Source organism: Plecotus auritus (genome assembly GCF_963455305.1).
Source record: "Plecotus auritus genome assembly, chromosome: 13".
NCBI classification, from domain to species: domain Eukaryota; kingdom Metazoa; phylum Chordata; class Mammalia; order Chiroptera; family Vespertilionidae; genus Plecotus; species Plecotus auritus.
Window position 1 is genome coordinate 31,364,258 of NC_137779.1, and position 25,528 is coordinate 31,389,785.

Here is a 25,528-nt window from a genome sequence, read left to right on the forward strand (position 1 = left end):
TGCCGACACCCCCACGGCCACCCGCAGGGCGTCCCCCACCCACCAGCCTGCCTTGGACCCGGGTCCCGCTGCCGACACCCCCACGGCCACCCACGGGACATCCCGCACCCATCGGCCTGCTCTTCTCCATGGTGCCTGCTGCAGCCTGAGGGGGGGCTCCTGGACTGGCCCTGCCCGAGGGGATGCCAACGGGGGGACCCCAGTGCTGGGCAGTGACTCAAGAGGGAGGAGGGAGCCCGTGGGGACCCGAGGGTCTCAGCCGCCTGTGGCGCGTGGCTGCTGGGAAACCAGGTGAATGTAATAACACCCACCGCGTGTCGCGGTCAGAGGAGTGATCCTAGGAACCCCGCTTGCGCCCAGCAGGGGGGGGGGAGGGGGACCCGTCACGCCGGAGGAGGTCAGAGGGGAGCCTGGGCCAGCGGGTGGTCTGGGGCCCCCCACAGGTCAGCCCTGCGGGGACCCGCCTCGCACACCCACCGACCGCCGCCTGGAACAGACCTTCATAGAAGCCGTCCTCATCCATGTCCCCGTAGACGTAGAGGTATTTCCCCGCCGTGAGCGGCAGCTCAGCCTCTGGGTTCTCATTGGGGCCATCGAAGGGGTTGTAGCTACGGGAGAAACAGCCACTCTGAGACGCTCCGAGGGGACTGACGGCAGCCCGGGCCTCGCCTCGGCACTACCGAGTCAGATCCTGGCCATCGCCAGCTTCCCCCCACAGACTGCAGACAGAGGGCAAGCCCTGGCCGGGGTGGCTCAGTGGACAGAGCGCCGGCCTGCGGACCGAAGGGTCCCGGGTTCGATTCCGGTCAAGGGCACACACCTTGGTGGCGGGCTCCTCCCCGGCTGGGGGCCCTGGTCGGGGCGCGTGCAGGAGGCAACCCATCGATGTGTCTCTCTCACATCGATGTTTCTCTCTGTCTCTCCCTCTTCCACTCTCTCTAAAAATCAATGGGGCCCTACCCGGTGTGGCTCAGTGGATAGAGCATCGGCCTGCGGACAGAAGGGTCCCGGGTTCGATTCCGGTCAAGGGCACATGCCTGGGTTGTGGGCTTGATCCCCAGTGGGGTCGTGCAGGAGGCAGCCAATCAATGACTCTCTCTCATCATTGATGTTTCTCTCTCTCCCCCTCTTCCTTCCTCTCTGAAATCAATAAAAAATATATATATATTTAAAAACCAATGGGAAAACATCCTCGGGTGAGGATTTTTTTTTTTTTTTTTTTTTACAATTAAAACTTACATAATTATATGAACCCATACCACCCCGATATATTCAATTAAAAAGTCTCTGTCTTTAGAGTTACTTGTCATCAAAGATAAATACGGGTTTTTTTTTTCTCTCTTTACTGATTAAGGTATTACACATGTGTCCTTACCCCCCAGCGCCCCCCCACACCCCCACGCATGACCTCACCCCCCGGGTGTCTGTGTCCATTGGTTATGCTTACATGCATGCATACAGTCCTGTGGTTGATCTCTCCCCCTTACCCCCATCCTCCCCTACCTTCCCTCTGAGGTTTTGAGGATTTTTTTTTAAATTAAAAATAAATTAAATAAAAAACAAAAGAAAAGGCCCCTCAGTAGGAAAATACTAGGTGTACCGGTTAATGATGTGGATTTTTTCCAATCGATGGGGTTACACATATGCTGATATAGATGGGATTTGATATGCAGGCTGTTTTGTTGTATTGACAACAAGCTTCAAAACCTCCTATGTCAAATGTTCTGAAGGTGTTAACAGCATAGATGTTTTTACGCTTAAAAAGGTCGAATTTCGTGCCAAAAAAAGAGCATTTGTGGGAAGTTTTAGTTCATTACTTTGTTTTGAAGAAAAGCGCTGCTGAAAGGGATCGTATACTTTGGGAAGCTTAGGGTGAACATGCTCCATCTCAAGATCCTGTGAGCGCTGGTGTAAACGCTTTAAAAGGGATGGTTTCCACGTGAAAGACAAAGAACGTCCAGGTCCATGTGAACCACGCTTTGATCATGAAACGGCCAGAATGGGCCAGAAGACACAGCCAAGTAATTCTGCTCCATGATGACGCACCATCACACCCTTCAAAACCCGTTAAAGACACGTGAGAAGATCTTGCCTGGGAAGTATGAACCCGCCCGCCGTGTTCACCAGACCTTGCTCCTTCAGATGACCGCTTGTTCCGATCGATGGCACACGCCCTTTCTGAGCGGCACTTCCACACGGACGAAGAAGTGGACAATGGGGTCTCTGAATGGTCTGCCTCAAAACAAGAAGAGTTCTATTGGGACGGTACCCACCAATGACCTGACAGATGGGGGAAATGTGTGGCCAGCGATGGACATTCCTTAAATAAAGCACTCATGATGTTTCTCTTGAAATGATCGCGTTTTCTTTGATGACAAAATCCGCATTTTTAACCGGTATCGGCATTGTTAACTGGTTAACAGCTATCTGCATACCAGTTACAAATGAGGGTTGGCTCTTAACCGGTTAAAAATTCGGATTTTCGGGGGCCGGGGGCGGGGGGAGGAGGTGAGGACGGGTGAAGGTCAATGGGGGAAAAAAGGAGACATATGTACTACTATTTCTAATACTTTAAACAATAAAATAAAATTTTTTAAAAAATGCAAATTTTGTAATCAAAGAAAATGCAATAATTTCAAGAGAAACATCCAAAGTGCTTTCTTCAAAGGAATGTCCATCGCTAGCTACACATTTCCCCCATCTGTCAGGTCATTGGTGGATATCGTCCCAATAGAACTTTTCTTGTTTTGAGGCAGACCATTCAGAGACCCCATTGTCCACTTCTTCGTCCGTGTGGAAGTGCCGCTCAGAAAGGGCGTGTGCCATCGATCGGAACAAGCGGTCATCTGAAGGAGCAAGGTCTGGTGAACACGGCGGGCGGGTTCATACTTCCCAGGCAAGATCTTCTCACGTGTCTTTAACGGGTTTTGAAGTGTGTGATGGTGCGTCATCATGGAGCAGAATTACTTTGCCGTGTCTTCTGGCCCATTCTGGCCGTTTCACGATCAAAGCGTGGTTCACATGGACCTGGACGTTCTTTGTCTTTCACGTGGAAACCATCCCTTTTAAAGCGTTTACACCAGCGCTCACAAGTGTCTTGAGATGGAGCATGTTCACCCTAAGCTTCCCGAAGTATACGATCCCTTTCAGCAGCGCTTCTCTTCAAAATAAAGTAATGAACTAAAACTTCCCGCAAATGCTCTTTTCTTTTGGGCACGAAATTCGACCTTTTTAAGCGTAAAAACATCTATGATGTTAACACCTTCAGAACATTTGACATAGGAGGTTTTGAAGCTTGTTGTCAATACAACAAAACAGCCTGCATATCAAATCCCATCTATGTCAACATGCGTGTAACTCCATCGACTGGAAAAAATCCGCATCATTCACCGGTGCACCCAGCATGCCATCCCTGGCGGTCCGTGCTCACAGCTGTGTGCGGTTAAATTGCAACAAAGGGTGATGATTCCCCGAGATCGCACCCCCGAGAAGGCCACGTGTTTATTGGTTGAAAGGAACTCTCGGGGACAAGGCCAAGCAGACGTCTTAGTCCCGACGTCAACATCCTAGCGGGGCGCGTGGACGTGTCCAACGTCGTGAGCCACGAAGCCGTGGACGTGGGCCAGGACTCAGGCCTCCCTACGCCTGTCCGTGCCGGCGCGGCCACACGGCCTCCCCTGTCCCTCAGATCCGCGTCCACAGAAGCCTCGCCCAACCTTCTTCCGGGGCTGGGAAGGGGCGCCCTCAGCTCCCGGCCTGGCCCCCCGCCGTCCCGCGTCGGCCCGGGCCCCGCCTCACCTGTAGCGGGCCACACACAGGTGCACCTTCCCTGAGTACCTCTGCTTCGGGGGGTTGGCGTTCCGCTCATTGTCCATCTGGGGGACACAGGATGTTGGGTCAGGAAAGCGGGGGCTTCACGCTTCCTGCAGGGGACACACGGGACCCTCCCACAGCCCCCCGGGCCCTGCAGCCTCATGTGGGGGGGGGGGTCCCCAGGCCTTGAAACCTCATGTGGGGGGTCCCCAGGCCTTGAAACCTCATGTGGGGGGTCCCCGGGCCTTGAAGCCTCACGTGGGGGGTCCCCAGGCCCTGCAGCCTCATGTGGGGGGTCCCCGGGCCTTGAAGCCTCTTGTGGGGGGTCCCCGGGCCTTGAAGCCTCACGTGGGGGGTCCCCAGGCCCTGCAGCCTCATGTGGGGGGTCCCCAGGCCTTGAAGCCTCTTGTGGGGGGTCCCCGGGCCTTGAAGCCTCACGTGGGGGGTCCCCAGGCCCTGCAGCCTCATGTGGGGGGTCCCCAGGCCTTGAAGCCTCTTGTGGGGGGTCCCCGGGCCCTGCAGCCTCATGTGGGGGGTCCCCGGGCCTTGAAGCCTCTTGTGGGGGGTCCCCAGGCCCTGCAGCCTCTTGTGGGGGGTCCCCGGGCCTTGAAGCCTCATGTGGGGGGGTCCCCGGGAAATGCTGGTGCCCCTGAGGCCATGAGGAAGCTGCTCGGGCTCCTGGGTCCCGTGGGGACCTCTATAAAGCACTCCTGTGCCCACGCCACGCCTGGACGTGGGGGAGGGCCTGCCCCACGTGATCGAAGGCACGGGGCGCTCACTGAGCTGGGCCCTGCGAGGGTCCTTAGAAGACAGAGCGAGCCCTGGCCGGTGTGGCTCAGTGGGTAGAGCGTCGGCCTGCGGACTGACGGGTCCCGGGTTCGATTCCGGTCAAGGGCACACGCCTGGGTTGCAGGCTCGATCCCCAGTGTGGGGCATGCAGGAGGCAGCTGAATCCATGATTCTCTCTCATCACTGATTCTCTCTCATCGTAGTTCTCTCTCCCTCTCCCTTCCTCTCTGAAATCAATAAAAATACATTTAAAAAGAAGAAGAAGAAGAAGAAGAAGAAGAAGAAGACGACGACAAAGCTAGACCATGATTTGTGCCCTCTGCTCTCAAGGTTCAGTCCAGGGACAGACACACGGGCCACTTGGCTCAGTGCTTAGCATGAGACACCCGGGAGGGCTGCATGGAGGAGGTGGCACGGGGCTCTTTCCTCCCAGGTCCCCACTTCTCTTCCGCCTCAGAGTCTGCAGAACGCAAGGCCTCTGCCCACCCAGTTCCCTTACCGCGGGGCCTCAACCATGGGGGGCCGGAGGGGGCGGGGCCAGGCCCACCACGGGCACCGGGCCGAGGGGTGGGTGTGAGTGTGAGCGTGAGCATTCGTGGGCACCTCCCCAGGACAGGCTGCGCGTCCATCGCCTCCCTCCTCCTCACACACGGGGGCTCCCCCTCCCCGAGGCAGGACTCACATCGGACTCAAATCTGCATCTTGAGCTTCCAGACCTGGACAGAAAGGGGGGCTTGACGGACAGCGGCTCCTGCGTGTCCCCGGGCAGCGGGAGGGGCCGGATGTAGTCCCCGATCACAGCGCGGCTTCCGAAGGGGCTGTCCTGACCTGGCCACGGAGACGGTGGACAGAGATGGAATGACGGGGACACGCACGGCGCCCTCCGCAGCCGCGCCTGCTCCCCGCTGGCTTCGCGAGGCCCCCGGGCACGGTTCATCCCATAAATGTCTCCTCGGCACCCGCTGGGCCCAGCGGGGCCGTGGGCAGCCCCAGCCCCCGGCTCCCGGGACCTGGCAGCCCAGTGCTCGATGCACCGCTGTCAAGCTCGCTGCCTGTGTCGGGAACAAATTCCGGGTACGGCCCGTGTCACCAGGGGCTGCCGGAGTGGGGGGGGGGGGGGGGCGGGACGGCGGGAATCAGCTAAGGAGAAACGCGGGCCCGGCCAGCCTGGCTCAGTGGATGGAGCGTCAACTTGCGGACTGAAGGGTCTCAGGTTCGATTCCCGGTCAGGACACAGGCCCGGGTTGCGGGCTCCATCCCCAGTGGGGGGGGGCATGCCGGAGGCAGCCAATCGGTGATTCTCTCTCACCCCTGACGTTTCTCTCTTGCTCCCTCTCTCTTCCTCTCTGAAATCAATACAAATATTTTTTTAAAAAAGAGAGAGAGCCCTGACCGGTGTGGCTCAGTGGATAGAGCGTCGGCCTGCGGACTGAAGGGTCCCGGGTTCGATTCCGGTCAAGGGCATGTACCTTGGTTGCGGGCACATCCCCAGTGGGAGGTGTGCAGGAGGCAGCTGATCGATGTTTCTCTCTCATCGATGTTTCTGCCTCTCTCTCCCTCTCCCTTCCTCTCTGTAAAAAATCAATAAAATGTACTTAAAAAAAAAAAAAGACAGGAGACCTCAAACTTTTAAAAAATAATAATAATAATAATAAATAGAGAGAGAGAAATGCGGCTGGCAGGTCCCAGCCCGAGTGACAGTGTGGTCCCCGCCCCCGACCTCCTAGCTCAAGCCCTGCTCTGGGCTCCCAGCCATGTGGCCCCCACAGGGCCCGGCCCCCTCATCCGGGCCGTGGGGCTCGGGACAGCACCGGAGTCCCGTTTGCCGACACCCATCAGGTGCTCACAGGTCCCGGGCCCCGCTGTGCACGGCCCACATGGGGGTCACCGGTCCCCTCTCCACTCGGCCTCGGGGTCGGGGATGTGGGGGCGCGGGGAGGGGAGGCTCCAGGCGCTCACCTGCCCCGATGGAGGGGGCCAGTCCGTTCATGAACTGCGGGAAGGGCTTGCTGCTGGGGTCCAGGGGGGCGGCCAGGGGGGCCAGGGAGCCGCCCAGCAGGTCGATGGTGCCCGCGTGCTGCCGGAACTTCTCCAGGTCCCGCGACAGGAGGCTGAACTGCTCGCTCTGCGCCCGGCACTTGTCCTCCAGCTCCCGCACCTTGCACTGCGGGCGGCACGTGCGTTAGCGGGCGGCGGCAGCGGCGGAGGCGGAGGCGGCGGCGGGGAGCATGCGTGCGCGCGTCTGTGCACGGGTGCGCGTCTGTGCACGGGTGCGCGTCTGTGCACGGGTGCGCGTCTGTGCACGGGGTGCGCGTCTGTGCACGGGTGCGCGTCTGTGCACGGGTGCGCGTCTGTGCACGGGTGCGCGTCTGTGCACGGGTGCGCGTCTGTGCACGGGTGCGCGTCTGTGCACGGGTGCGCATGCGTGTTGTGCGTGGCTGCGTGTGGCCGGGGCTCCCTCCCGGGTGGACGTGGGGACCACAGGAGCCAGGAAATCCTCCACCTGCCTGACACTCAGCGCCCTGAGGGCCGGCCCCGGCTCTGTGTGCAGCGGGCCACTTGGGGGTTGAAATTTGGGGTGAGAGGTGGGGACAGCGCGGACGTGGGGAGAGCTCGGTCGCTCACCCACAATGCACTTTCCTCCGGGGCCTCGGGGACACCTCGCTCCCAGTGAAGGGGGGTTCTAGCCCGGCCGGTGGGGCTCAGGGGGTGAGCGCTGACCTAGGAACCAGGAGGTCAGGGTTCGATTCCCGGTCAAGGGCACAGGCCCGGGTGGCAGGCTCCATCCCCAGTGGGGGGCGTGCGGGAGGCAGCCGGTCCATGATTCTCTCTCATCACAGATGTTTCTAACTCTTTCTCCCTCTCCCTTCCTCTCTGACATCAATAAAAATGAAACAAAAATTTAAAAAAAGGAAACAGTTTGCCGAGCCCCGAGGACCAGGTCGCCGGTGTGTCTCCTGGCTCCGGCATCACGACAAGGCCGCCTGCGCCATCGATGTCGGTCAGAGAGCCGGACCGGGGGCCGAGGCCACACCCCCTGGAGGTGGCGGGACGGACCCAGGTCTCTGACCCCCACTCTGAGCCGAGCCAGGCCGCCCTCCTCACTCAGGCCCCTGGAGACCGGCCAGGTCACCCCGCGGGCCTCCGTCTCCTCGCCTACGATGGGGTGTAGTGGGCCCTGCAGAACTCAAGGGTCAACTGTGGGCACAGACCTCGCCACCCCGGACCCCCCCACCACCACCCTGCTTCTCGGCGGCCGGACGCCTGTCTGTCCTCAGCACGGTGCGGCCGCAGCGCGAGGCCGTGCAAGCTCACCGGGCCCCCTGCTCCGAGTCGTCAGCCAGACGCACGGGGCCCCTCCACGCGGATTCGGGGTGATCCCCAGGCAAGGAGCCGCTCCAGGCCAATTATCACACACACAGAACCCCCATGTGCACCCTCTGGGCGGCCCTGATCCCGGGGGGCCTCGGCAGGGCCCTGTGGGGATCCCCCTGCACCTAACGAGCGGCCACGGGGGGCTGAAGGGGGGGGCGGAGGGGGGGGGCGGAGGGGAGCTGCCGCCAAGCGGATGCTCTGCCCTCAGCAGCGCATAGGGACTCGGCGTTGTGGACGCATGAGCTCGTGCCCGGCCAGCGTGGCTCCGTGGTGGAGCGGCGACCTAGGAACCAGGAGGTCAGGGTTCGATTCCCCATCAGGGCACAGGCCCGGGTGGCGGGCTCCACCCCCAGTGGGGGGCGTGCAGGAGGCAGCCGATCTGTGACTCTCTCTCATCGCGGATGTTTCTGTCTCTCCCTCTCCCTTCCTCTCTGACATCAATGAAAATAAATATTTTTTAAATTGATTTTTTTAAATATATTTTACAGAGAGGAAGGGAGAGGGATAGAGAGCTAGAAACATCGATGAGAGAGAAACATCAATCAGTTGCCTCCTGCACACCTCCTACTGGGGATGTGCCCGCAACCAAGGTACATGCCCTTGACCGGAATCGAACCCGGGACCCTTCAGTCCGCAGGCCGACGCTCTATCCACTGAGCCACACCGGTTTCGGCTAAATATTTTTTTAAAGGCCCATAAATATCCAAACGGCCCTAAGGTGCAGACCACGGAGGGACTGCGCACAAAAGCCGTATCTGCTCGCTCTCGGGTTCTGTTCTCGCGTGGACAGCCCCGTGGCACCGCGTGGCACCTGCGCGGCCTCACAGAGACCCCGGGATCCAGACGCGGCAGAGACGCCCCCACCACCACGGGCCACCCCGGCCTCACTCCTGCTTCCGCCCAAGCCCAGCCCCGTCCCGCTCGGGCCACGGCCGCGAGCAGAGGCCACCCCGGTTCTGCGCTGAGGCCCGGAAGCGCAGGCAGGAGCCCCCCCATGCCGCCTGACTCCCCACGACACAGCCCCCCACACACACACACACAGACACGGATGCACAGGTGCGACGTTCAGGCCGGGTCTGAAGTCCGATGCCCGACCCCCGACCCCCGACCCCCGACCCCCGACGCCCAGGCTCTGGATGGCGTAGTGCCCAAGCCCACAGCTCCCCTCCTGAGGTCATCGGCGTTCAGGGAGCCTGAACCTCACAGCCTCGGCAGGACCGGGACACCAGCTCGCGGCCGCCCAACACTCCTCAGCCCCCCAGCCTGACCCCCCCCCAACCCCCCACTTGGCGGCACCAGGAGCTGCCCGTTGGGGAGGAGGGTTGAGCGGCCCCGAGCGTGGCGGCTCCATGCACGGAGGCGTCACCCCGCAGCGGGCGGGACGCCCCCCCGAAGTACCTGCATGCTCTCCAGGGTGTTCTGGCCGAAGCGACAGACACAAGCACAGAAACGCAGGTGAGTACGGGGCACGGCTTCCGGCCCAGCGCAGCGCCCGCCCCCCCCAGCACACGCCAAGGCGGGCATGCAGGCCGCCAGCCCGGGACGGGGCCCAGCGGGACCCTCGCGAGGCAGCTCGAAGGCGATGAGGACAACAGGGCCGTCCAGGCCACGCGCTTCGGGCGACAGGAAACGCAGCGGCTACGCTTGCAGCCAGGAGGCGATGCGATTAAAGTGCAGGGGGGGGCGGGCCTGGCCGTGTTGCTCAGTGGGTAGCGTGCTTCCCCCCACCCCCTCAACCCCCCGGGAGGGAAGGGTCCCGGGTTCGACTCCCGGTCAGGGGCACATCCCTCGGTTGCAGGCTCCATCCCCCGTCCTGGCCCTGGGCAGGGCGCGTGCAGGTGGCAACCCACCGAGGTGTCTCTCTCCCATCGAGGTGTCTCTGCGTCTCTCCCTCTCTCTTCCGCTCTCTCCGAAAATCCGTGAAAAAGCACCCTCGGGTGAGGATGGAAATAAAATTTAAAAAATGCACCGGGCACGCTTCTCGGGTGGCGGGAGGCCCACGGGAAGGGCCCACGGGAAGGGTCCGCCCGCCACGGCTCCTCGGGGAGTCGGCTCCTCGCCGCCTGGGCCTGAGCCGACGTGGAGCGTTGGGAGCAGCTGCAGCCACTCTGCCACCACGAGGGCCCCCCCCGCCCCCCCCCCCAAACCAAAACTCCCGCCCCTGCCCGGCCATCCTCCCAGCTTCCCGCCCAGGAGAGCCCGCCAGGGGGAGACAGCCCCCACGGGGAGGCGGCCCCAGCTGAGACCCTGCCCTGATGCGGGCTGTGTGGCCGAGGGAAAATGGCTCAACCTCTCTGTGCCTTTACTGCCTCGCACCCGGGGGTCCGTGACGCCGGCCGTGGCGCGGGCCGCCTGTGCTGGGGAGAGCGGGGTGGGGCGGGGGGGTGTGCACAGCCCCGGTGACGGGGCCCCAGGCCCCCAAACCTGAGGGGCGGTTCCCAGGGGCCCGGCCCGGCCTCCCCGCCTACCTCTAGCAGCTGCACGGCGCCTTCATGCTCCTTTTTCGCTTCAACCTGAGCCTTGTTGGCGATAAAGAGAGAGACAAGCAAAGGCTTAAAGAGGGGGATCTAAGAGAACGGGGCGGGGGGGGTGTGTGTCTACATGATCTGGGCGTGAGCCCTGGCTTCTGTCCCCCTAATAAGCCCCGCATTCGGAGCATCGCGATCCGGTCTCATTTTCCTCCCCCTCCCCCTGTGGGCAGGATCGGGGGGGGGGGGCACTTCCGCTGTGTCCGCCCCTGTCCACACTGGGAGATGCACCCTGATCGGAGAGCACGGGGGGGGGGGGGGGGGAGAGAGACGGGGGGGAGGGCTGGTGGGATTCGGGCAGGACATGCGGGTGGCGGCTCCGATGTGCCCTTTGAGGGACGGCTGGATAAAGATGTGGGACAGCCCCGGCCGGTGTGGCTCAGTGGACAGAGCAGCAGCCTGCGGACGGAAGGGTCCCGGGTTCGATTCCTCGTCAGGGCACAGGCCCGGGTGGCAGGCTCGATCCCCAGTGGGGGGGGGGGGTGTGTGTGCAGGAGGCAGCCGAGCCCTGATCCTCTCTCATCACGGATGTTTCTCTCTCTCTCTCTCTCTCTCTCTCTCTCTCTCCCCCACTCCTGTCCTCTCTCTAGAAGTCAATAAGGAAAAATAAAAAATAAAGTGAAAAGTCTCCGTCGGAAGGAGGACGCTGTCCCGGGCCCGGAGGACAGTGACTGACATCCTGTGCCAACGTGTTCTCGCTGCTCCCCCGGGCGAGCGCGCAGAGGCCACGCCCACCCCCCCACCCCCCGCCCCGTCCTCACGTTGTTCAAATGAGGCTTCTAAGCGCCGCCTGCGACCAGGACACGGGCGACAAATGCCCGTTCTTTCTTTGTTGTTGTTTTTTGTTTTTAATATATTTTATTGATTTTTTACAGGGAGGAAGGGAGAGGGAGAGAGAGCTAGAAACATCTATCAGAGAGAAACATGGATCAGCTGCCTCCTGCACACCTCCTACTGGGGATGTGCCCACAACCAAGGTACATGCCCTTGACCGGAATCGAACCTGGGACCCTTCCGTCCGCAGGCCGACGCTCTATCCATTGAGCCACACCGGTTTCGGCCGAATGCCCGTTCTTGAATTCGGCTCCGTCTCCGAGGGCTCAGGAGGGTTCCTTTCACAGCGAAAGCGACGACGCACACAACACAGAGTGAAGGCCAGCCCTGAGCACAGGGGAGGACGGAAATAGCGCCGACGCGCCGGCCTCTCAGCCTCCCAGCGGCAGGAGCGGGGAGAAACCACACAGCACTGCCGAGCGGCCACGCCTCGGTTTCCGGCTCCGATCGATTAAATACCGGCGCCCGTGTTCGTGGGCTCCTTCCAAGCCGGCCGTGCAGGCCACCCGCGGAGACGGTTAAAACGAACCGTTAAAACGGGCAGGGCCGAGTCTCGCAAGACCGGAGCAACAGCGTGCGCGGGGCTGGCCCAGGGCCAGCTGGAGGGGGAGGCCGTGATGTTCGCTGGACGCGGTTTCCGACGGACACAGTGGCCTGGGGAGGGACCGGCACCCGGGGGGCTCGGGGTGCGGCCGGGAGGCCGTGAAAGGAAAGGGGCGACGCCACGGGGAGCGGGCGTCTGGGGCGGCTCCTGTGCAGCTGCTGCGGCTTCGGGGGAGGCAGAGGCGGGCAGGACAGACGTCCTATGGCCACAGTTCCGGACACCTGGCCGGACAGACGGGCGCCTCGGGTGGCCCCCCTGCCCTTGGAACCAGCCCCAGCCCCTCCTGCAGACACCCAGCACCCTCCTCGGCCCAGCGCCGCCGGCACCCCGAGCTCGGCCCCTCCTTCCCGGGCGGGCAGGCTGCTCCCTCCGTGGACATGAGCGCTGTGCGACCACGACTCTCACTCATCTAAACCCCGCCCATTGGAGTCGATGCTCCTCCAGCTACTCCTCCGTGCTGGTGCCGCTTTCAGGACGGGAACTGGTTAATTCGTCATCTGTTCTCGCTCCCTCCCTCCATGAGGACAGAGGCCCCGCACACTCGGTTTCCAGAACAGCCACTGAGCAGCCACGGTCGACGTTTGTAGGATGGATGATGGATGGATGGATGGATGGATGGATGGATGGATGGATGATGATGGATGGATGATGGATGGATGGATGGATGGATGGATGATGGATGAATGATGGATGGATGGATGGATGAATGATGGAAGGATGGATGGATGGATGATGGATGGATAATGGATGAATGGATGAATAGATGGATGGATAATAGATGGATGGATGAATAGATGGATGGATGAATAGATGGATGGATGAATGATAGATGGATGGTTAATGGATGAATGGATGAATGGATGGATGGATGGATGATGGATGAATAGATGGATGGATGGATGGATGGATGGATGATGGATGGATGGATGATGGATGAATAGATGGATGGATGATGGATGGATGGATGGATGGATGGATGATGGATGGATGATGGATGGATGATGGATGGATGGATGGATGGATGGATGATGGATGGATGGATGATGGATGGATGGATGATGGATGAATAGATGGATGGATGGATGGATGGATGGATGATGGATGAATAGATGGATGGATGGATGGATGATGGATGAATAGATGGATGGATGGATGATGGATGAATGGATGGATGGATGGATGGATGATGGATGAATAGATGGATGGATGGATGGATGATGGATGAATAGATGGATGGATGGATGGATGGATGATGGATGAATAGATGGATGGATGATGAATGATGGATGAATAGATGGATGGATGGATGATGGATGAATAGATGGATGGATGGATGGATGGATGATGGATGAATAGATGGATGGATGGATGATGGATGAATAGATGGATGGATGGATGGATGGATGGATGGATGATGGATGAATAGATGGATGATGGATGATGGATGGATGATGGATGGATGATGGATGGATGATGGATGGATGATGGATGGATGATGGATGATGGATGGATGATGGATGGATGATGGATGGATGATGGATGGATGATGGATGGATGATGGATGATGGATGGATGATGGATGGATGATGGATGGATGATGGATGATGGATGGATGATGGATGGATGATGGATGGATGGATGGATGGATGGTGGATGGATGGATGGATGGATGAATGATGGAAGGATGGATGGATGATGGATGGATGATGATGGATGGATGATGGATGGATGGATGGATGATGAATAGATGGATGGATGGATGGATGGATGATGGATGGATGATGGATGGATGGTGGATGGATGGATGATGGATGGATGGATGATGGATGGATGATGGATGGATGGATGATGGATGGATGATGGATGATGGATGAATAGATGAATAGATGGATGAATGATGGAAGGATGGATGGATGGATGGATGATGGATGGATGGATGATGGATGGATGATGGATGGATGATGGATGGATGGATGATGGATGGATGATGGATGGATGGATGATGGATGGATGATGGATGATGGATGATGGATGAATAGATGAATAGATGGATGAATGATGGAAGGATGGATGGATGGATGATGGATGAATAGATGGATGAATGAATGGATGGATGGATGGATGATGGATGGGTGGATGATGGATGGATGGATGATGGATGGATGATGGATGGATGATGGATGATGGATGATGGATGATGGATGGATGATGGATGGATGATGGATGGATGATGGATGGATGATGGATGATGGATGATGGATGATGGATGGATGATGGATGATGGATGATGGATGGATGGATGATGGATGATGGATGGATGATGGATGGATGGATGATGGATGGATGATGGATGGATGGATGATGGATGGATGATGGATGATGGATGATGGATGAATAGATGAATAGATGGATGAATGATGGAAGGATGGATGGATGGATGAATAGATGAATAGATGGATGGATGGATGGATGGATGGATGGATGATGGATGATGGATGGATGATGGATGGATGATGGATGATGGATGATGGATGAATAGATGAATAGATGGATGAATGATGGAAGGATGGATGGATGGATGAATAGATGAATAGATGGATGGATGGATGGATGGATGAGTGAACACATGGATGAGGGAGCAAATGAGTGGATGACCCATCAGTCCACTACGGTGGGAATACATGGAAACGGGACCTCGGGGGGGAAATCGCCAACCTCGTCCCTCAAGGCTTGACCGCCCTCCTCTAACCCTTTAAAACACCGAGCTCTGCCGGCTGGTGCAGCTCAGTGGGTAGCGCGTGGGCCCATGGACTGCAGGGTCCTGGGTTCGAATCTGTCAAGGGCCCGAACCTCAGCTGCAGGCTCCTCCCGGGCCCTGGTCAGAGCATGTGCAGGAGGCAACCCATCGATGTGTCTCTCTCCCATGATGTTTCCCTCTCTCCCTCTCTCTCTCACTCTCTCTCCCTCTCTCTCCCTCTTTCTCCGCTCCCTGCACTGAGGAAGCATCCGTGGGGGAAGGATCCGTGGGGGAAGGATCCGTGGGGGAAGGATCCGTGGGGGAAGGATCCGTGTGGGAAGCATCCGTGTGGGGAAGGATCCGTGTGGGGAAGGATCCGTGTGGGGAAGGATCCGTGTGGGGAAGGGTCCGTGGGGGAAGGGTCCATGTGGGGAAGGGTCCGTGTGGGGAAGGGTCCGTGGGGGAAGGGTCCGTGTGGGGAAGGGTCCGTGGGGGAAGGATCCGTGTGGGAAGGATCCGTGGGGGAAGGATCCGTGTGGGAAGGACCATGTGGGGAAGGATCCGTGTGGGAAGGGTCCGTGTGGGGAAGGGTCCGTATGGGGAAGGATCCGTGTGGGGAAGGGTCCGTTGGGGAAGCATCCGTGTGGGGAAGGATCCGTGGGGGAAGGATCCGTGGGGGAAGCATCCGTGTGGGGAAGGATCCGTGGGGGAAGGATCCGTGTGGGGAAGGATCCGTGGGGGAAGGATCCGTGTGGGAAGCACCGTGTGCCCGACACAGAGACAGGATGAAGGAGGAGAAGCCGGAGCTCAGGAAACTGGACGGCGCTCGGACGCGGGCGGAGCTGCCGCTGGTGCTGGGCCATAAAGCCGCCCCGTGGCCCTCGCCGCCCGCTTATCTGCCTCAGACACACCGGGCCCCAGGCAGCCGCCTCCCAGCTCGGGCGCCGATAACATCTGACAGGATATTGCGCCTCCGGCCGCCACCTGCGCTGCCGGAACGGAACGGGGGACAGGCCTCCCGACTGAGGAGCGGCAGCTCCCCAGGGGCCACGGGGCGGCCATCGCATCCTTCACGCTGAGGTCACAGACCTGGGAGGCTGTGGGGGACCTGGGCCGGGGCTGGGAGGGGTGGGGGGCACCAGGCTTTGGGAAGGAAATGGGAGAGGACCGTGCACGGGACCCAGGCCCCCCGGCTCCGAAAGAGGGATTCCCGTGCGTGTCTGGGGAGAGGCGGGGGGACCATGGCTTTTCAAGGTCGGGCAGGACTTGACGTCTTAGCCCCCCCTCCCCCCGTCCTGTCCCAGGTGCTGGGGTGCAGGCTCAGAACTGCCCAGTCCCCACCTTCCCTCCCTCTGTCTCTCTGTCTCTCTGTCTCTCTCTCTGTCTCTGTCTCTCTGTCTCTCTGTCTCTCTGACTCTCTGTCTCTCTGTTTCTGTCTCTCTGTCTCTGTCTCTCTGTCTCTGTCTCTCTGACTCTGTCTCTCTGACTCTCTGTCTCTGTCTCTCTGTCTCTGTCTCTCTCTGTCTCTGTCTCTCTGTCTCTGTCTCTCTGACTCTCTGACTCTCTGTCTCTGTCTCTCTGTCTCTCTCTGTCTCTCTCTGTCTCTGTCTCTCTCTGTCTCTGTCTCTCTCTGTCTCTGTCTCTCTGACTCTCTGTCTCTCTGTCTCTCTCTTTGTCTCTCTGTCTCTCTCTGTCTCTCTCTGTCTCTCTGTCTCTCTGTCTCTCTGACTCTGTCTCTGTCTGTCTCTCTGACTCTCTGTCTCTCTGTCTCTCTCTTTGTCTCTATCTCTCTATCTCTCTGTCTCTCTGTCTCTCTGACTCTCTGTCTCTGTCTCTCTCTCTGTCTCTCTGACTCTCTGTCTCTCTGACTCTCTGTCTCTCTGTCTCTGTCTCTCTGACTGTCTCTCTCTGTCTCTGTCTCTCTCTATCTCTCTGACTCTCTGTCTCTCTGTCTCTCTTAGTGAGACCACACTATAAATATTTCCCCGAGCCGGGCCGGCGTGGCTCAGTGGTTGAGCGTCGACCCATGAACCAGGAGGTCACAGTTCGATTCCCGGTCAGGGCACAGGCCCAGGTTGCGGGCTCCATCCCCAGTAGGGGGCGCGTAGGAGGCAGCCGATCCATGATTCTCTCTCATCACGGATGTTTCTCTCTCTCCCTTCCTCTCTGAAATCAATGAAAACATTTTTTTAAAAAGAGGAGCTGTCCTGTTCTTAGGAAACAAACCCATTTCTCCTACGATGAACCGGCAATTTTAAAATTAAAAATAAAAAAGAAATGAGCAGGTCGGGTGAGGAGCCGGGAGAGAGCACCAGGGACACCGGCACACCTCGCCACCTCCCCCACCTCCCCGCCCCCCGCCCCCGCCTCCTCGCCCCCCACACCCCACCCACCTTCTGCAGAAGGTCGATCTCCTGCTGCTTGGCATTGAGGACAGCCAGGGCCTGCTCATGCTCCAGCTCCAGCTGCTGCCGCCTCTCCGCGGCCTCGCGCATGTGCTGTGGGGACAGGGCAGGTCAGGCGGTGGGGGGGGGGGGGGGGCGGGGGAGCCTTGCCACCTGCCAGTGAGACCCCGACTCCCCGTCCCTGGCTGCTCCCCCAGCTTCTCCCGAGGTTGAGGGCGGCGGGACCGTCGGGGAAACCCTGGCACTAACGAGGCTTCCACGTCAGGTTCTTCCTGTTTACATTCGATTGATTGATTGATTGATTGATTGATCTGCTGCCTCCTGCACGCCCTCGATTGGGGATCGAGCCACAACCCGGGCATGTGCCCTGACCAGGGCCCGGGCCAGGGAGGAGCCTGCAGCCAAGGTACATGCCCTGGACCGGAATCGTGCAGGAGGCAGCCGATCCATGATTCTCTCTCACCATGGATGTTTCTCTCGCTCTCCCTCTCCCTTCCTCTCGGAAATCGATGAAATATATACATATATACATATACTTTATATATCTCTATTGACTTCAGAGAGGAAGGGAGAGGGAGAGAGAGATAGAAACATCAGGGATGAAAGAGAATCATCGATCGGCTGCCTCCCGCCCGCCCCCTGCTGGGGATGGAGCCCGAAACCTGGGCCTGTGCTCTTGGCTGGAATCAAACCTGGGACCCTTCAGTCCGCAGGCCGACGCTCTCTCCACTGAGCCACGCCAGCCAGGGCTATATTTTTTAAAAATATATATTTTATTGATTTTTTTACAGAGAGGAAGGGGGAGGGATAGAGAGCTAGAAACATCGATGAAAGAGAAACATCGATCAGCTGCCTCCTGCACACCCCCTACTGGGGATGTGCCCGCAACCAAGGTACATGCCCTTGACCGGAATCGAACCTGGGACCCTTCAGTCCGCAGGCTGACACTCTATCCGCTGAGCCACACGGGTCAGGGCATATATATATATATATATATATATATATATATATATATATATATTTTTTTTTTTTTTTTTTTTTTTTTAAGAAAAACTAACGCAGCGGCCACCTGGCTGCCATTCAGGACGGCTGCCCGCCCCCCCGCCCCCCGCCCCAGCTGTTTAACGTACTGACAAACGCAAACGCACCACTGCTCTCGTGGGAATCGCTTCCAGAAACCCTCCTCGCGTGTTGCTTTTCACACCGTCCACGGGTGACGGCGGCCAGAGCCCCACCTGGCCATGGCAGCCTGGAGAGCCCCCCCTTTCCCGCTCAGGAGCTCGCGGGGACCCTGGGAAGCTGCGGGGGGGGGGGGGGCGGGGGGTCCTACCTTCAGGACCTGCTCTAGGTTCTCCAGCTTGGCTCCCAGCACGCGCTTCTCCCACGCGGCCGAGTGGCGCTGCCGGGTCACGGCGGTGAGCGGCGCGTGGCGGAGCGGGGCATGCCCCGCCTCTACCTGCCGGGAGCGCGGAGAGAGGGGGCGGCTGCTCACAGGAGCCCCCGGCCTTCCTCCCGCACTGCTTTTCGGCCTTTTTTTTATTATTATTATTTTTAATTTTTGTTCATCGTCCCCTGAGGATGTTTTCCCATAGAGTTTTCGAGAACGTGGAAGGGAGAGGGAGAGGCAGAGGGAGAAAGAACCATGTGAGGGCGGAGTTGCTGGGTCCCAGGCGCCCTCCCCGCCCCCCGGGGCCTGGGGATGGGGGTGCGTTACCGGGTGCAGCGGCGGGGCCCCCGCGGGAAGGCCTGCATGCCGGGTCTCAGGCGAGGCGCTCCCGGGGCGGCATCCTTCGGCTCATTTTCCTGCAACAAAAGGGACGCGCACGTGAGGTGACGCCCCCGTGTCCAGGGACCTGGGGGGGCTGGGTCGGTAAGAGTCCGGTGGGAGCCCGGGCCGGCGTGGCTCGGCCGGTGGGGCGTCGTCCGTGCCCGAGAGATCGCCGGTTGGATCCCCGGTCAGGGCTCAGGCCCGGATTGCGGGCTCCATCCCCGGAGGGGGCGTGCGGGACACAGCCCATGGATGCTTCTCTCTCTCGTCCTTGCTCTATAAAGTCCGATTTTTTTGCCCTAACCAGTTTGGCTCCGTGGATAGAGCGTCGGCCTGCAGACTGAGGGGTCCCAGGTTCGATTCCGGTCGAGGGCATGTACCTTGGTTGCGGGCACATCCCCAGTAGGAGGTGTGCAGGAGGCAGCTGATGGATGTTTCTCTCTCATCGATGTTTCTAACTCTCTGTCCCTCTCCCTTCCTCCCTTTAAAAAATCAATAAAATATATTTTTAAAATAAAAAAAATAAAAAAAAATCTGATTTTTAAAATACATTTTTATGGATGTCGGCGAGGGAAGGAGAGGGAAAGAGAGAGAGAGAGAAACATCCGTGATGAGAGAGAATCCCAGGTCGGCTGCCTCCTGCACATCCCCACCCTGGGGATCGAGCCCGCAATCCAGGCCTGGGCCCTTGACCGGGAATCGAACCTGGGACCCTTCAGTCCTCAGGCCGACGCTCTATCCACGGAGCCACACCGGCCAGGGCTCTAAAATCAATTTTTTAAAAAATAAAAAAATAAAAATAAAAAACCGATGCAAGTAAGCAGCCCTGAGTGATGATGGGGAAAGAACAGAGAACAACTCGGAGAAACCTTATGCCGGGAAGCGGCACCGACAGACCTTCCGCCCGGGGACCGACCAGCGCGCTGGGCGCCGCGCCCGCCGGCCGCTAATGGGCGGAGGAGAACTTACCAACTCGGTTAACGTCAAGAACGAGCCTCCGAGGACCCTTGCGGAATAACACGGCCATAAAGACGCTTCCGTGCCTGTGGGAACGTGTGAGCGTGTCCCGGGATGATTTATGTCTCGTTAGAAAGGACAGCGCTTCCCGGGGGGGCGGGGGGGCGGGGGGGGGGGGCATGGCTTCCGCTCTCTCCTGCCCACCTGGGGCTCCAGCTCCGCATGGCAGCCCCGGCCGGTGTGGCTCAGTGGATAGAGCGCCAGCCTGCGGACTGAGGGGTCCCGGGTTCGATTCCCCGGTTGGGGCACAGGCCCGGGTTGTGGGCTCGATCCCCAGTAGGGGGGGGCGAGCAGGAGGCAGCCGATCCGTGATTCTCTCTCATCACGGATGTTTCTCTCGCTCCCTCTCCCTTCCTCTCGGACGGCGATAAAAACGTTTTTTTGAAGTTTCAGGAAGTCTGGGAATCTCTGGTACGTTTTTTCTATCCCATTTTCATTCTCAGTCTCAAACGTGTCCCGTCCTCCCCCGCTTCCCCCCGCCTTGTGCCTGTCAGACTCCCCGGAATTTGGAAGGCGTGTGCCTTGATCTGAACTGCCTTTTTATTTATTTATTTTTTAATATATTTTTACTGATCTCAGAGAGGAAGGGAGAGGGAGAGAGAGAAACATCCACGGTGAGAGAGAACCATGGATCGGCTGCCTCCTGCACGCCCCCTGCTGGGGATCGAGCCCGCAACCCGGGCGCGTGCCGTGACCGGGAATCGAACCCGGGACCCTTCAACCCACAAGCCATCGCTCTATCCACTGAGCCACCCCGGCTAGGGCTGAACTGCCTTGTTATGAATAACCTTCTCTGATTGGCAGAGTAAGACATGCTCGCCGTGGGAAACGTAGCAGGGGTCCTCAGACTTTTTAAACAGGGGCCCAGTTCGCTGTCCCTCAGACCGTGGGAGGGCCGGACTATAGTTTAAAAATAACAAAAAACGATGAACAAATTCCTATGCGCACTGCGGGCCCGGGACGCGTCGGCTGCTCAGCAGGACAGGCAGCGGCCCCCGGCGGGCCGGATCCATGTCCTCGGCGGGCCGCCTGTGGCCCGCGGGCCGCAGTTTGAGGACGCCTGGCAAAGTGTGGGAAAGTTCAAAACGAGCTGAAAACCCGTCAGAGCCCCGGACGCCGAGCCTCTGGTCTGCGAGCCGAGCGTGAGGAAGAGGGCGCGGGAGCCTCGTTAGCGGCCGGCGCCGCCCCCGGACGCCGAGCAGATGGGCCGTTGGTGACGAACAACAACACGGGGCTGTCTCCAAGCACGTCCCGCCGGCCTCGGAGAGACACGGAGCACTTCCTCTGCGGGAAACCGTGACCCACAGGACCCTCCGGAGCGGGGCTTCCGTCGGCAGGAGACAGGGACCAGTGGGAAGCAGCTCGATGGAGCCAGGAGGCCGTGGGCAGGCGGGCGGGCGGGCCCTCAGCCCATGTGCCCCGGGTCTGCCTCTCCACCCTCCCAGGCACCGAATCTCCACGAGCTGGATCTGGATCTGGATGGGTCTGAGGGTCCAGCACGACCCCCAGAGGGGCTGCCTCCTGCATCGTGCGGGGGAGATGGGGAGAAAGTTGTCCACGCCAGTGTCCACGGGCCCAGGGCCGGTAAACAGCAGAGGTCCAGTCGCAGGAAGGGATATACTCAGCCTTGAAGGTGCGAGAGAGGGAGGGAAGGGGGAGGAGGGAGAAGGGAGGTGGGAGGAGGGAGGAGGGAGGAGAGAGGGAGGAGGGAGGGAGAGGGGAGGGAGGAGGGAGGTGGGAGGAGGAAGGGAGGAGGGAGGGGGGAAGAGAGAGGGAGGAGGCAGGTGGGAGGAGGGAGGAGGGAGGGAGAGGGAAGGGAGGAGGGAGGTGGGAGGAGGAAGGGAGGAGGGAGGGAGGGGGAGAAGGGAGGAGGGAGGGAGGTGAGAGGGAGGGGGGAGGGTGGGGGAGGGGGAGGGAGGTGGGAGGGTGGAGAAATGGAGGAGGGAGGAGGGAGGAGGGAGAAGGGAAGAGAGAAGGAGGAGGGAAGAGGGAGGTGGGAGAAGGAAGGGAGGAGGGAGGAAGGAAGACAGAGGGAGGAGGGAGGAGGAGGAGGGAGGAGGGAGGAGAGAGGGAGGAGGGAGGTGGGAGGAGGGAAGAAAGAGGGAGGAGAAAGGGAGGAGGGAGGGGGAGGAAGGGAGGAGGGAGGGAGCTGGCATGGAGCAGGCACGGGGCTGGCACAGGCTGGCATGGGCCTCTGCCAGCAGCCGGGGCCACACAGGAGCCAGCAGGCATGTGCACACCCCGCAGGCCCCTCGGTGACAGCCGGGCCCACGCACCGGGGCCCGCTGCCATGGCAGGTGCAGCGGCGGCCGATGAGGACCTTCCTGTGGAAAGAAGCCTGACGCTGTGGCCGGCGGCCGGGAGCCGGCACCGAGCGGCCTGGGGACCAGGGCAGGGCAGGCGCTCCGCCCGGTGGCCTCTCGGGGTCCATCAGCTCCAGGCGGGCTGAGCGGCTCTTCCTGTCGGCCCGGGAGCCCGGGAGGCCCACCCATCATTCCCCATCGCGTCTCCCCCTGTGGCTGTCGCCCCAACACGGCCTGCAGGGCCTGGGGGCCGCAGTCCCCCACCTGGCCCTCCTGCCCGGCCTGTGCACGGTCCTCACCCTTCCCCCAATTCACCCGTTTTCACTTTCATTTTTTTAAAAATATACTTTATTGATATTTCACAGAGAGGAAGGGAGAGGGATAGAGAGTTAGAAACATCGATGAGGAGAAACATCGACCAGCTGCCTCCTGCACGCCCCCCACTGGGGATGTGCCCGCAACCAAGGCACATGCCCTTGACCGGAATCGAACCTGGGACCTTTCAGTCCGCAGGCTGACGCTCTATCCACTGAGCCACACCAGTTTGGGCTCACTTTCATTTTTAATATATGTTTTTATTGATTTCAGAGAGGAAGGGAGAGAGAGAGAGAGAGAGAGACATCCATGAGGAGAGAGAGTCATGGATCAGCTCCCCCCCCCCTCCCCCCCCCGGATTCAAGACCTCAACCCGGGCCAGCCCGGAATCGAACCGTGACCTCCTGGTTCCGAGGTCGACGCTCAGCCACGGAGGCGCACCCGCCCTGCCCTCTTTCCCTGTCTGAGCCACAGCCACCGGCTGCCGCCCTGTTCCTCCTACAAGACTTTCTATCGACATCGTCGACGGGCTTCTAAGGCTCTCTCACAGCAACTCGTTTTCAGGGAGTCCTGACCTCGCTGAGCAGCGTCGGCCCGCGTCACCACAATCCTGTCCCCCGAAAGCGGAAATGGACAAAGCGATGGGCTGCCTGGGGCCCCGAAGCTGGCCACTCGCTGGGGAGAACTCAGACCCCCGCCCCCCCCCGGCCAACGCGTTTGCTTTACGTCCTGTGGGATCGGCAGCCGCCGGGCGGGGCACATTCATCGCGCTGAACAGCGAGCTGTGTCCGCGTTTTTAACCGGTATGCAGATAGCTGGCTGTTAACCGGTGAAAAATACAGATACCGGTTAAAAATGCGGGTTTTGTCATCAAAGAAAACACGGTCATTTCAAGAGAAACATCAAAAGTGCTTTCTTTGCCCTGACCGGTGTGGCTCAGTGGATGGAGCGTCGGCCTGCGGACTGAAGGGTCCCGGGTTCGATTCCGGTCAAGGGCACGTACCTTGGTTGCGGGCACATCCCCAGTGGGAGGTGTGCAGGAGGCAGCTGGTCGATGTTTCTCTCTCATCGATGTTTCTGACTCTCTATCCCTCTCCCTTCCTCTCTGTGAAATATCAATAAAATATATATATTTTTTAAAAGTGCTTTCTTCAAAGTAATGTCCGTCGCTAGCCACACATTTCCCCCATCTGTCAGGTCAGTGGTGGGTACCGTCCCAATAGAACTTTTCTTGTTTGGAGGCAGACCATTCAGAGACCCCATTGTCCACTTCTGCGTCCGTGTGGAAGTGCCGCTCAGAAAGTGCGTGTGCCATCGATCGGAACAAGCGGTCATCTGAAGGAGCAAGGGCTGGTGAACACGGCGGGTGGGTTCATACTTCCCAGGCAAGATCTTTTCCTGGGTTTTTAACGGGTTTTGAAGTGTGTGACGGTGCGTCATCATGAAGCAAAATTACTTTGCCGTGTCTTCTGGAACATTCTGGCGGTTTTACGATCAAAGCGTGGTTCGAATTGATTCTTCGTTGTCGGTAGCGATCAGTATTAACGGTTTCACCTGGTTTTTGAAGCTCATAATACACCACACCTTCCCGATCCCACCAAACGCAGAGCAGTGTCTTCTTTCCGAAGCGATTTGGCCTTGCAGTCGATGTTGATGGTTGTCTTTCGTTCAGTTGATGTGGCACCCATTTTCCTTCCTTTAAAATCCTTCCCATTGCTTGTAAACGATCGGAAATTGTTTGCTGAGCAACGTTTCATCTTTCTTCAGGTTGTTTTTTAGTTTGACACACATCTTCATCCAATAATGATTGTCCTTGTTGGTCTTCCAACTTTTTCGGCTGACCTGGACGTTCTTTGTCTTTCACATGGAAACCATCCCTTTTAAAGCGTTTAAACCAGCGCTCACAAGTGTCTTGAGATGGAGCATGTTCACCCTACGCTTCCCGAAGTATACGATCACTTTCAGCAGCGCTTTTCTTCAAAATAATGAACTAAAACTTCCCGCAAATGCTCTTTTTTTGGCAGCAAATTCGACCTTTTTTAGCGTAAAAACATCTATGCTGTTAACACCTTCAGAACATTTGACATAGGAGGTTTTGAAGCTTGTTATCAATACAACAAAATAGCCTGCATATCAATTCGCATATAGAGCCCTAGCTGGTTTGGCTCAGTGGATAGAGCGTCTGCCTGCGGACTGAAAAGTCCTGGGTTCGATTCCCGGTCAGGGCACAGGCCCGGGTTGCAGGCTCGATCCCCAGTGGGGGGCGTGCAGGAGGCAGCGGATCCATGATCCTTTCTCCTCATGGATGTTCCTCTCTCTCTCCCTCTCCCTTCCTCTCTGAAATCAATAAAATGTACTTTTTTTAAAAATCGCATATATATCAACATATGAAAAAATCCACATTATTAACCGGTTAATGATTCATCCGCATTATTAGCCGGTTGATGGTTCATCCGCATTGTTAGCCGGTACACCTGGTAAAAGTGAATTTGCCGCCAAAACCAGTTTGGCTCAGTGGATAGAGCGTCAGCCTGCGGACTGAAGGGTCCCGGGTTCGATTCCGGTCAAGGGCATGTACCTTGGTTGCGGGCACATCCCCAGTGGGAGGTGTGCAGGAGGCAGCTGATCGATGTTTCTCTCTCATCGATGTTTCTAACTCTCTATCCCTCTCCCTTCCTCTCTGTAAAATATCAATAAAATATATATTTTTTTTAAAAAAGTGAATTTGCGGTCCGGCTCGGCACCTTCATTGAGTTTGGCGGGGAGATGGGTGCACAGCCTGGCGTGGAGCCTCGGCACTCAGAGAGCCCTCGAGGAGCTCGGCCACACAGGCCCCCTCCCGCCCACGGAGAACTCAGACCTGCACCGTCGTCGCTGCAAGTCCCTCCTGGCTTCGCACGCACGCGCAGCTAGGAGCCCGCTGCCCGTCTTCCTCCCCATCCACGCGCGGCCGAGGCGCGCCCACGGGGACAGACAGGAGAGCCGGACCCCCTGCGGGAGAGCCGTTCTCAGGGGACGCACGGCAACAATCTTCTCGGCT

At 58.9% G+C, this 25,528-nt stretch overlaps 1 protein-coding gene across 1 annotated transcript in view; it reads right to left on the minus strand.

The window, feature by feature from the left end:
* Positions 1–25,528, minus strand: part of RIMBP2 (RIMS binding protein 2) — a 65,093-nt gene that overhangs the window by 21,241 nt on the left and 18,324 nt on the right. Inside the window, 8 exon segments of the mRNA XM_080650555.1 lie at positions 499–608; positions 3,799–3,875; positions 5,285–5,430; positions 6,562–6,766; positions 10,446–10,496; positions 17,074–17,178; positions 18,416–18,541; positions 18,800–18,888. Of these exon segments, the coding sequence (XP_080506681.1) occupies positions 499–608; positions 3,799–3,875; positions 5,285–5,430; positions 6,562–6,766; positions 10,446–10,496; positions 17,074–17,175 (691 nt within the window). The 5' untranslated portion in view covers positions 17,176–17,178; positions 18,416–18,541; positions 18,800–18,888.